At 37.9% G+C, this 12,755-nt stretch overlaps 1 protein-coding gene across 24 annotated transcripts in view; it reads right to left on the reverse strand.

Annotated features, from left to right (window-relative positions):
- Positions 1–12,755, reverse strand: part of NCOR1 (nuclear receptor corepressor 1) — a 143,207-nt gene that overhangs the window by 78,063 nt on the left and 52,389 nt on the right. For 15 of the 24 annotated variants that reach the window (XM_089900272.1, XM_089900270.1, XM_089900280.1 and 12 more), the window contains exons 6-12: positions 12,509–12,622; positions 7,241–7,297; positions 6,629–6,681; positions 6,248–6,274; positions 4,140–4,206; positions 1,662–1,834; positions 351–441 (exon numbers count right to left, since the gene is read on the reverse strand). In XM_089900272.1, coding sequence (XP_089756398.1) covers positions 351–441; positions 1,662–1,834; positions 4,140–4,206; positions 6,248–6,274; positions 6,629–6,681; positions 7,241–7,297; positions 12,509–12,622 — 582 coding nt within the window. The other 9 variants (XM_022560912.3, XM_022560907.3, XM_022560914.3 and 6 more) reach the window with 2 other exon arrangements.

The following is a 12,755-nucleotide window of genomic DNA, read 5'->3' on the forward strand; positions in this document are numbered from 1 at the left end:
ATCCCACACTTGTCCTGTCTACTCTGCCTTCTACAAATCTCTCCACCAGGCCCTTCCTACACATTTCTACCACTGTCGCCCTGACTCAGGTCCTTATTTTTATCATAACAGCCTCCTCACCTCTTTCCAGGCCTCCCTGCTCCCAAAGCCGTCTTCGTAAAAATGGCAATATGATCATAGGGCGGCCTTGTTTCAAACCTTCGATGGTTGGCCACAAACTTTGGAACAATTCAAACGCCATAAGCGTTCCCTCAGTTATATACAAATAAACCCTTAGTTTATGGGGTATGAGGCTAAAATGCCTGAATAATTAATCAATTAACTTGAATTAAATCAATTAACTGTCTTACCTCCTGTTCAGAGAGCCCATCAATAATTTCAGAAATCTCATGTTCACTCCTAGCAATGGTGGCTGAAAGACCAGCTCCCCTCTGCCCAACTCTAAATATGAGGGAGAAATTTTAGATATATTTAAAGGCCTTTTATAAAGAAGACATATCAGTTAGATTACTTTTACATCGATTTCTTTTCTGAATGGGACTTTTTAATCAACTAGAAGTCAGAGAAGAAACCTAAAACGCTACTGAGAAACTACTTTTAAGTAACATGTTTAAGCCATTTATCTATAAAATTAGTAACAATTTAAATGGTAAGATTTCTTTTTAAAGGTTACATGTCTAAGTTCCCATGGCAGAACTGTTTACGGGAAACTTCTGGAAAACTACAGTTATTGGTGTCATTTTCATCTCAAATAGCAATCTTTTGTCTGCCTTCCAGAGAACAGGATAGCAGACTTAGAAAAATACACAAAACATTTTTGAAGGGATGGGAAAAAAACACAATCATCATCCCTGACAAAAACTTAATTGTGATTAACGGGGCTTTCATGAGACAGTGGAGAAGAAAACTAAAGCTTCTACCTTTGCAAAAGTACTTGTTCTCTAAAAGTAAAAAGAAATCAGAAACTACATACCAATAACAAAGAATTTCTCAATTAGCAATCAATTTAAAGAGTTTTGATCATGTTGGGAGGTGACGAAGAACTGTGAGACATGCAAGTCTATTCTTACTGTCATTTCCAAAGGAATGAGCGTTTTCAAGAACTGAAGAATTAATTTCAAAATATCCACTTAAATTTAGATTCAACAGCATGATTAAATATAAAAAATTAATATTAGATTCACTAAGGCATAAACACTGTTAGCTGATAATGAAGTTTTATATTCAAAATAAAAGTTCTTAGACTCACAGACACAGAGAACAGACTTGTGGTCGCCAAGGGGCAGGGGAGGGATGGATTGGGAGTTTGGGATTAGCAGATGCAAACTATTATATATAGAATGGATAAACAAGGCCCTACTGTATAGCACAGGGAACTGCATTCAATATCCTGTGATAAACCATAGTGGAAAAGAATATGAAAAAGAATGTATATATATATATATATATATATATAACTGAATCACTTTGCTATATAGCAGAAATTAACACAACACTGTAAATCAACTATACTTCCATTGAAAAAAAAAAGAGGAAAAACATAATAAAATTTCTTTATGAACTTTCTTAATGATTAGATTCAGGTAACAATAAATATTGTGAAGGATCAAAAGTATGATTCAAAGGAAAACAGCATAGCCATTAAACATCAAACCACTTACCGCTGAAACCGTTCTTGCTGTTCTCTTTGTTTTCGAATTTCTGGAAACTGCTTTTCATAATACTCCCTTGTTTTGCTTTCTTTAGCTTTCCTCCGAGGATTATTTTCTATTCTGTCCACTTTTTTCTCCCATGCCTCCATGAGCTGATCATAACGTTGGCAGATTTTTTGCTCCTATTAAATACCCGTAGCAAATTAATAATTAAACTAAACTCTGTGATTCTGACAAACCTAATACTTTAAAGTAAAGGTTACTTCTTAAGGCTAAGTCAGAAGTACATGTGGCCTATGACTCAACTGTGAATGAAAAGCTGTCCTTGATCTGAAAGAAGAGAAAGAAAGGGAGCTGTTTTCTAGGAAAGATCAACACATAGAGCCTATCGTGGCTGTATTTTTTAGTTAATATTAAGACTACACAAATTAACAAACTAAATGATGAGCCACTCTGATAACATTTACATCTTCACTGTCAAAAAAAATGGAAAATGAGAAATAGAAACATGTAAATAGTTCATAATCCCAAAGGCAAGCGGATTAACATTTTGTTGTTATCCTTCCAATAGGCCAGAGAAAACACTCACACTTAAACCATCCCTCTACTGCTGGACGTTTTGGTTACTCGCAGTTTTTTCTTACTACAAATAATGCCATATAATGAACATTTTTGACAGTCTGGAAAAGGCAGAAATTGGTTGTTCTTTATGATAAAAAGAAATGCAGTAAACTACATGAAATCGAGAGCAAATGCTTTTAGAGGAAAGAATAATGTATGATCTCATTTTTTAAACAGAGAAGAAGAAAAAAAGAACCGTGCACTACAAGCCCCAGACCGTGGGTGTGAGACAACGAAAGGGCCTGCCACACGGTCAGCCCCAGGAAGCGGCCGCGAGGGGAAAGCACTGCCTTCCCCATGCCCCGTCTCCTCATAGCCTGTCTACTCCTGGGCCTTCACCTGCGCTCAGCTCTATGCCGCCCCCTCGGTCTCATCTGGATTCAAGCAACGGCCTCCTTCCTAAATGACTCCCATGCACCCTGAATGGCATAACCAGATGCAACTTCTTAAAACACAGAGCTCAACATTTCACTTCCTCAGCTCAAACACTTATAAGCTGCCCTCAGGATCTGTGCACAACCCGGCCCTGGCTTCCCTGCACAGCCTCACTCCTCACCACCCTCCCAGCTCAGTCCAAGCCCAGCCCTCTCCAACCTGCCACACTCCCTCCACTTCCCAGACCTTCCCGTGAGCTGCTCCCACTGCTTGTGAAAGTCTGCAGAGGACTGGTTTTCCTGTGCAACACCCCTCATGATTCATATCTGCGCCAGCTGTCCCCTTACATGCTCTCATGGTCATCTGTACATCCTGTGCCATCGTAAGACCACAACACTGTAATCGCCTGCAGCCTCATCTACCCCCTTACTCCTTAGGCTCCCTAAGGGCTAAAACCACGTGGCTGCCCGCTCCCTTTGTAGAATACATGGGACAAAGGAAATAGCCAATAAATATTTATTAAGCAAATCAATGAACATATAAACTTCATAACTAAATACCCTGTGAAGTATGAAAACAAAGTCCATGCTTCTGTGTTTGTGTCTCCAGATAGCAAATTTAGCAATTACACCATGATTACAACAAAATGATCAGATAGAAAAAAATACTTTAGCTAATTTCTTATTTATATGTGTATGCTCTTGGCAAAAAAAAAAAAAAAAAAAAAGATTCAAGACCGGTAATTTAAGAAACTATCTGAAGGACTAGACTGGCAAATTAGAACATTAGAAGTTATATACCAAATAAAAGCTGTTGACCCTTAAAATTCATTAAACTGTCAGGTCCTTAAATACAAGGTACAAAGTTCATTTCTGATGTGAATCAAAGAACATCATTTATTCACTAAAAAACAATTTAAATGAATTAATAGTCTGTCTAAAATTAGTAGGAACACACTATAAAAATAAGAATACTGGCATTATATTTTCTGTAACTTAATTTCCATGAAGATTATAACCACAAAATTTTTAGACTGCAAGTCATATAATAAATATGAAAAACGATGTGAATTTGAAAAAGCTGAACTTTAGCTGACCCAGTTTCTAATAAGAAAGAACAGTGATGTCTTATCAGCATGACCATAACTTACCCACATTTGTTTGAGGGTTAAGAGACTAAATGTAGATCATCCTATTTCTCTTTCATATTTTTTTTAACTACTCACCATTTTCTTTATTTTGGCTAGATGAAAATGTTATACACAGATGACCAAAGAAATTAATTTGATAATGATACTAAATGTGATTTATGACATCAAAATGTTGCTAGAATTAGATTTATATTTACGTCACATCTATAGTTACTGTCTAAATCAGCACCTGTTCTCATGTGTGATCAAGAACGGTTCTCACTACAATGGGAAAGCGAATGCCTGAAGAAGCGCGGACGGGAAAGTGGCACAAATTTCAGTTAACAAGGATAGGACCTCACCCTTTGTTTTCTTGCATGATTTCTTCTTTTAAAAAATAAAATGAGTTTTTTCCTCATCACCTGGTTTCTAGAAGAGAAAAATATGGTTGTATGACATTAAGAAAAAGTACAATTTAATAATGCATTCACTTTTTTGTTTTCAGAGACACTGAAAAACAAGCGAAGATCACTTAAGAATATATGATGTAATCAAAGTTAACCCTAATTTTTTTCACCCTGCAAAATAAGACTCCTGCAATAATTAGAACTGACTAAAATTCCTCCCATTCTATAGTAAGACTTTAATACAAACAGTTCATTTTTAGTTATTACATTCAATTGTAAGGCAAATATTATTTTCAAGTTCTGATTACACAGTTACTGATTCTCCTTAAGAACCCTCGTGAGATAAACACCTTGGCACACTCTTGGAGGGAGGGGGGCGTAAGAGAAGGCGGAGCTTGTAAAGTTATCTCCTCCCTCAGGTATGTGCTGTCCTCTCCTGTGAGAGTGCACCAACACAGAGGCAGCTTCTGCTTTACACAGAAACAACACAATACACCCTAAGACGCCACGGAGGCCAACGTGACAGGACAGGAAGACTTCCCTTATAACTTAGTGTAATAGTTTCACTTTTCACATTGGAAGCACTGCAACCTTCAAAAACAATGACATGCAGGCTCAGATATAAATATTTATACCCCACCTACTTCCAGAAAGGATTTCAAGCTGATTATTCAAATATAAATACAAAGCCAAGGCAAGTAGGAGTAATTTTTTGGATTATCTGCCACTCAGGACTAACACTGACACTGGCTCCACTCAAATAAGCATGGGCAGTCAGGAGCTGGCTATACAGAAAAGTGGCCAAGAGATGAAGAGAATTATTAAAAGGAACGTTTGCTATTTCATACAAAGCAAATGACGGTGATGACAGAATAGCTACTGAACAATCCATACAGACGCATGCAGCTGAGTGAACGGTATTTCACAAGGTGATGTACAGCAGGAGCGTTACCATATATTCAGTTTGCTCTCATTGTAATTATGTGCTACTCAAAAGCAAATGACAATCAATAAATATAACTTAAAATGTTTCCTAAGAATTTAAATGAAGAACCCCATCTCAGGACAGTGTGATAAGCACTGTAGTAGGCAATGTAGCTAATATGAAATAAATCAGGGCTGCTCTGCAGCTAATATCAGGGAAAAGACAGAACACAAACATAACGGAAGCTTTGCGGAAAAAAAATCATTAAAAGTAGCCAACTAGATTTTATCTGCTATTCTCCTTTGTAAAAATGTTAAAACAGAGAAACAGTTCCAAAACAAGGTATATTTTATATGAGTTTTGCCTAACCTACTTCTAAGGGCTGTCAAGCCCATAGCAGCATCTCACAGAAAAATTCTAGGTATATGACTTTTATTATAAACCACTTACTTAACAAAAGTTAAAATTATTCAAATTTCAATTTTTATCATGCATACTACCATGCAAATTATATTTGCCACCAGTTCTGCAAAGTAGTCAACTATTGCACATACTCTCAGTAAGAAAATTTTTTAAAAGAAAAAAAAAGAGATATATATATATATATATGTAAATAGCAATGTGCTCATTAGTAACGGTACTAGTAAATAAGTATAATGTTCTGGTTATACTTAATAAAACATATAAAGTAGAAATATCACATTTTTGTTACAAACTAAGAATAATTCATCTAAAATTCTCTTAAAATATGATAATTAAAAAAAGATACCTATCTAGCTTCCTCTCTTACTTCAATCAGATCAGTAAATTAGGTTTTCTTTTCACTTATTTTCTCATTCCAAAATGTGCATCCATAAAGGCCTGGTGTCTGGGATGAGCAAGGCTAAGCAAACTACAACCTGGAGCAGTCTCCTCACCCACATGAGGTGGCTGAGCGCTTCCAAGGCACCAGGACATGAAATGGCAGAAGGGTCTACAAATACCGTCATTAGCAAGAGTCATGGAAGGGATTTCCCTAGAATAGGATTTTGAATAATGATAAAATGATCCGTGGCACTTCTACTTTGCAATGGCAGATGTGGCTTGGTGGGGGACGGTGTCATCACTAGTCTTAAATGAAAAAGCTTCATTATCTTACTTCATCATGCGCCTTGCAGGTACTCCACTGAAAAAAAGACAAAACAGGAGGCAAAAAATTCAAGCCTCAAGGTAAGCCATTTCAATGTTAAGTATCCACCTTTTTTACTAGCAGATTATAAAACCAGCTAGTTTTATGCAATAATTTATTTCATTTTTTGGCCTCGGAAACTCAAAGCTGTTACCCCAACCCCCAAGAAGCCAGAGGAAGATAACATATAGTAAAACGACAGCAAATTACACAAATCTAAAACACACCTACACTATATTATAACACACCTACACTATATTATAATACTATGTCAGCAGATAACATAAAAATGATCTCTTTATAGAATATACGGTCTTTAACTGAAGAACTCCAAAGATGATCAATACTTACGTCTTGATGTTCTCATGATACACTTTGGTATCTGATGGCTGGTTATAGAGTGGCTATAAAATAAATCAAACATTTATATACAAAATGTTGTACATCATCTATGAAGAGACAAAGACACAATTTCTATCTCAATGGTAGCCGAGGTACAGTACTACTGGGTCTACACAACAGACGCCCTACCAAAACCTCCAGGCTCAGGTTCCCTGAATAACTCTGTCCACCCCATCTCCTAACAACGCCACTGCTCTAGGAAAGTTCATAAATCCACTGTACCCCATAATAAATTCATTCATAGATTTTTTTTAATCTCAAAGGCAAAGGAGGATTTAACACCAATATTACCCTAACAGTATGATTCAAAGAGCTTTCTATTTCTGTTCTTAATTCTTTCTCCTTCTAACCGAGTGATTAAATGGCTGCTCAGGCAAAAACACAATCAGGAAAATGCTTCTGCAAAGGTAACCAAGCTCGTGCACATTATTTCAAGCTTATCACCCTTACTGCCCAGCTACATCACTCTCATCCCAAAGTAAATGACTGTATTCCATTTTATCCCAAGAAAAACTGCTACAAAAAGAGCACTAGACATGAAAAAAGAAATTTCTTACTTACCAGTTCAACTTTTGGGCCAAGACCTTCAAATATTTTATGAGCTTCTTCTGCTTTTTTCTAGATAAAAACATTATTATATTGTATAATTAAAAATTATATTACCTAAATGCAAAATCACTTCCAATTTAATAATATTTACCTAAATACTAATCTACAGTCAAACTTATCCTTATTTCCAAATATTCTTCTTTCATATGATAGCCTGAAATACTCTCTAATTTTATTTTCATAACTCCCTCACAAAATTCAGTCAGATCTGAACATTTGTATTGAAAGCAAAACCTAAAGAATTGGTAAGTTCTTAAAAACAAACAGATATTAAGATTCCAGGGAGAGGGAACAGAGATTCACTATTAGAAATGAATCCTTCAAACATTTTTAATACTTCAACTCAATGTCTTTATGGTATTTTATGTTTTTAACTTTTCATTAAAGTTGCCAATCTTTACTACGGTAAGCCAAATCGATCTCTTTGAAGAAAAGCTTATAATGAGCATATTTTCCAATTATAAGAAAACCTTAGTAATAACAATAGAGAAAACAACCAGTTTGAATTACTCAAAGTATTCAGTAATAAATAAATGTTGAATTATATACTTTTACATGCCTTTTTCAGAAGTAAAATCATCTAGACCAAAGTGCTATCTATCTAACAGAAATCTACCTTTAATAGACAAATGAAATATAACAAAATTCAATACTAAAGCTGTTTAAGCTGGAATTTGACATCCAGCAAATGTGTCGGGGGTTCTCAGATCTCTCTCTTGCCCCAGCACATGCTCACTAGTCACAACAAGGGCTCACTGCCCGCTGCAGAGACTCCCATGTCCACGCACTGTGGCTGGGAAACTCTCCAGGGCTTCTGATGCAACACACAAATGGGAATGGAACTAATCAGTATCCCCAAGTGTAGAGAAAGATGTTCCCTTAAAATAAACACTATCCTTTTCATTTATCAATTACAATAGTTCAAATATTTATTTAGCATATATTATGTGAAAAGAACTATGTTTAATTAGCAAAGGAAGCTCAAAGTACTGTAACGCACTTTCCAAACTCCAAGAAACTTAAAATGTTATTAAGATGAGAAATAAACATATCAAAAATATCATATACAAAACTATAAAAAAAAACAATGAACTTGCACAGCTAATGCTATTTCTGTATATAGTTTTACGTCGATTTGTCGACCTTGGTATTATTAACATTTGGGCCAGACATTTCTTTGTCATGGGCACTGTAGGCTATTCAGCAGTACCCCTGGCCTCTACCCACTAGATGCCAGCAGCACTCCACCCCTCCCCCAAGTTACAACAATCAAAACAGTCTGCAGTTGAGAACAATGTTCTAATCTCAAAAAGCCAAAATGTAATTATCACAAAATTTATTAGCTTTAAGGTATATGTTAAATAACACACAAACAGCATAATCACAGATGATAAATTTGGAATATCTAGCACCTACAGCTGATTCTCTCTAGACGACCTTCATTCTCCAACGTTTAAACCTGCTTTCTTGAGGCACTCCACGTTACATAGAGTCTATGCCAAGAACAGGCAGGCTAAGTGAGGCTGTAACAGAGAATACTGAGAGACAAGGGGGAAATCGTATCACGACAAATATTTACTGGTAACCTATTACGTAAAGGCACTTACCTCTTCAGGGCTAATTTTAAAGGCTAATATTTAAGGTGTTTGCATATCCCAAGATTTAAGTTTTGCAAAATTTTATTACATATTTGACTTCATGTTGGCTTAACTGCTAAGAACAGATTAACCTATCGTTTGGCAGAAAAAAATTAATTTAAAACCTTCACATTTACATAATATAATTTTATTCTAAGTCTATAGATAGAAGTAATTAATGCCTCAAACATATGTTGACTATGTTCTATGTGCCAGGCACCTGCGAGACACTAAGGAAACAATGAATAAGATATCCTTCCTGGTGTAGGAAGATAAGGAGTCTTGAAAGGCTTCATAGAGAAAATGATACTTGAGCTGGGTCCTGAAGTCGAATGCACTCAACAGACAAGAAAGGCAAACCACGGGGATGCCTGATGGCAGGGGAAACATCACGAGGTAAATTACTAACGTCAAGGGAACATTCACACCTGTTCTGGTAGGGTATGGCTAAGAAGGGAGTATTGGGCCACGGGCCAGCCAGGCAGGCAGGCACGTAAGCACTGATGAAAAGGCTGGGCTACTCTGTAGAAAGGGGGAAGTCATCAAAAGGTTTTATTTGGGGCTTCCCTGGTGGCGCAGTGGTTGAGAGTCCGCCTGCCGATGCAGGGGACACGGGTTCGTGCCCCGGTCCGGGAGGATCCCACATGCCGCGGAGCGGCTGGGCCCGTGAGCCATGGCCGCTGAGCCTGCGCGTCCAGAGCCTGTGCTCCGCAACGGGAGAGGCCACAGCGGTGAGAGGCCCGCGTACCGCAAAAAAAAAAAAGATTTTATTTGAAGAACCACGTCAGGGGGCTCAAATATGAAGGATGGATTAGAAAGAAAAAAATGACTGAAGGAAGGAAACTCAGCATCTATGAGAGGTGAGGGCTCCAATCAAGCAACTGGCGAAGGAGGAAGAGAGAAGCAATTGACCAGACCAATATCCAGGAGGCAGGACTGAGGCTCTTCGTTGATTAACCAAGTCTGCAGAGTGGCAAAGAGAGAGAAATCGATAGTTTCCAGGACGATGGCCATGGTGACCAGAGGTTGTTGGCACTAAGTACATTCTCCACTGTCAATCACTTTCTTTCTTCCGGTGCCTCGTTAACTTGCAAATCATTCAATCAAAATATAAACATGTTCCTGAAAGCTTCACTGCACACCCCCTCTTTTCTATACGTATTACAATGCTGAAATTAGAGCACTTACAAATATTTTTGGAACCTACAACTGGGAAGGGTAACAGCAAATTGAACTGTTAAAAACAGTCCAGGAGAAGAGTCTGTTTGGAGACTAAATGAATCCTAGCCTCAAGTTTAAACGTGATACAAGGCAATTTTTCTCCCAGGAAGCCAATTTTAAAACTAACAGTCAGTTTGAGGTAGTTTTCTGCCTCGCACTAACTTTCTAAATAAAAGATGCCTCATACGAGACAAGGGCCCCTATCTCTTGGGCCACATTTGGCTTAATTGCCAACCAGTATCTGCCACTGTCAAACAAGGAACAAGACGGAGATGTACTCTTGTTGCCCCCCATCGCTCTGTGCCCTCGGTGTCCAAACAGGTAAGGTCATTCATGACAAAAAGCTACAGAGGCAGTGAAGGTCTAACAAAGGCAGCATGGTGAGGAGGAAGACACAGGCAAGGGTCAGTGGTGAGAAAGCGGCCTGCTCCCATCACGCCCCTCGGGGGCTTCTGCTACCATCCGGGGTCTACTGCACAAGCACCACCAAGGCAGATGACTGGCAGCAGGGGATACAAAAAGAACCTATTTTTTGAAAGATGATTTCTATGGTTACTGAGTTAAAAACAATCCTCATTGCAAGTCTAATATTAAGACAGATTTCAAGTTTGGTTCTTCTATTCTTCACAGAATGTGTAACAAACTGAATTGTAAATGCTAAAATGGCAAGAAGAGGTCTAAAAGGAGCTTTCGTTTCTGCTGATGGGCATCAAGGAACATTTACTACACTAGCTAATGAAAAAAGTACATATATATAAATTAACACAAACTGAATTCTCTATCAGATCTTGTTCAATAGTTTTCAGTCCTCACATCCTAGTCAGGCAACCGCAGAATTCACTAACACTGGAACTGTTTATTAGGCCTGTAAGAGAAGGCTAATTAAGAAATTCAATCAATTAATAAATATCACTGAATTCAATGTATCTGAAAAGTAACTCATACTAAGAAAGAAGTCAATATATTATTTTATAAGAGCCTTTTCCATTATTATCAGCTCTAATCCCTATTTACTTTACCCCTGAAGTCACAAACTGGCCATGAAGCCTATCAGCCCTCAGAAGTACTTTCTTGTTCTCCAGTGTGTTTTTTTAAAAGCAGGAGATTTCATATAAAATCCATGTACCTTGCTTCTCTTAAAACAAGGAAGCACCTGTTGACCTTGGGCCACATCCCTGCGAGGACCCCAGCGCCACTGCCCTCCAGGCATGCCCTGAGGGGTCCTCATGACTCCTTCCACCGACTGCCCTTCACCCTCGCTGGACTCATCTTCACGTAGGCTGTTCTGCCCAATAAACTGGACTGATTCTGAACCCAGTCAAGGAACTAGTAATACTTGTCCATATTTCTGCCTCTCAGTGACTTAAAATTCCTTAAGTATTGTGTACCTGATGACTTTCGGTTATCTATCTACACACACACATACGCCTGAGTCCAAGATCATTCCTATAAAAGTGTATTTAATGACTATCTCACAGCTGCTTTTCTTAAGGTCAATTTCCTTTAGGATCTGGGCTAACCTTGCTACAGGATGCCTGTGTAAGACTCCACTCACTACAAGGCAAATAAACTGAAATGACAATCCCCAACTTCTACCTTATGATCACCTTAAGCTGACAAGCCAATTCTCTACCATAGTACTTAAAGCATATAATTCTTTCTTGAACTGGGGGCTTCTGGAAGCCCAGTGTTAAGCAGCTCTGTTGAAAGGTTTTCTTCACATTAAGGTGAAATCAGTTTCCCTTTAACTGCTAGTTCCTGGGCTGGATTCTGGCCAAAAACGAACTTCAGCGTCACAAAATTATTCATAGAATTGAGGCCTGGCTTTCCTAAATCCGTGGACACTTTTAATTATGAGTATGAAAGAAGAAATTATTTTAACAAACCTAAAAAGGAAAGTTGACCTAAAGGTCAATGGCCTCATACTCTGTAACTAAAATTCAAAGCACACCCCAGCTATCAGTTCTGAAGCAGATAATGCAAGCCATTCCCACGTCCAATGACCATCTCTACTAGAATAGTGTATTTGGCATTAAATGTTGCTTATAAAGTGAAAAACTACAGAATGGCTGTATTATGTGCTACACACTTGCTTACCACGATTTATATAACAGGAGAGAGACTCAGCTGATAAAATATACTGTCACAAAATAGTATTATACCATATAAAATGCAAATGAAATATTAAATAATTTAAGACACAACTATCAACTTTTCTTCAGTCAAAGTTTAAGAACATTAAAAATTATAACAGAAAGCAGGTTTAATACAATTAATATCACCACAGAATACACAGACAACTGGAAAAGGCGTAGCCCAGTGGTTTTAAAGGCCTGTGCCATCGGGAATGGCACGAACTTACCCGATTTTCATCGTAAATAATCTGGACAATACTGCGGTGTTTCTGCTCCACGGGAGGAGGTGACACAGGCTTCTCAGGCTCTGGAGGTTTAGCAGCTTCTTCTTCGAGCTGTTGCTAAGAGACCCAGAAAGGAAGAGTCAGGCATCTGCTGCACATCAGCCCCACTAGTAATTAATCACCAGAGATAACACATGCTTCTGAGCAATGCTTTGCTGATTCTATAGGGTAATCACTTAATCTACTAGGG

This window comes from Delphinapterus leucas, chromosome 19, assembly GCF_059928025.1.
Source record: "Delphinapterus leucas isolate spDelLeu-1000000601 "Yukka" chromosome 19, BTC_Dleu_Yukka2, whole genome shotgun sequence".
Taxonomy (NCBI): Eukaryota; Metazoa; Chordata; class Mammalia; order Artiodactyla; family Monodontidae; genus Delphinapterus; species Delphinapterus leucas.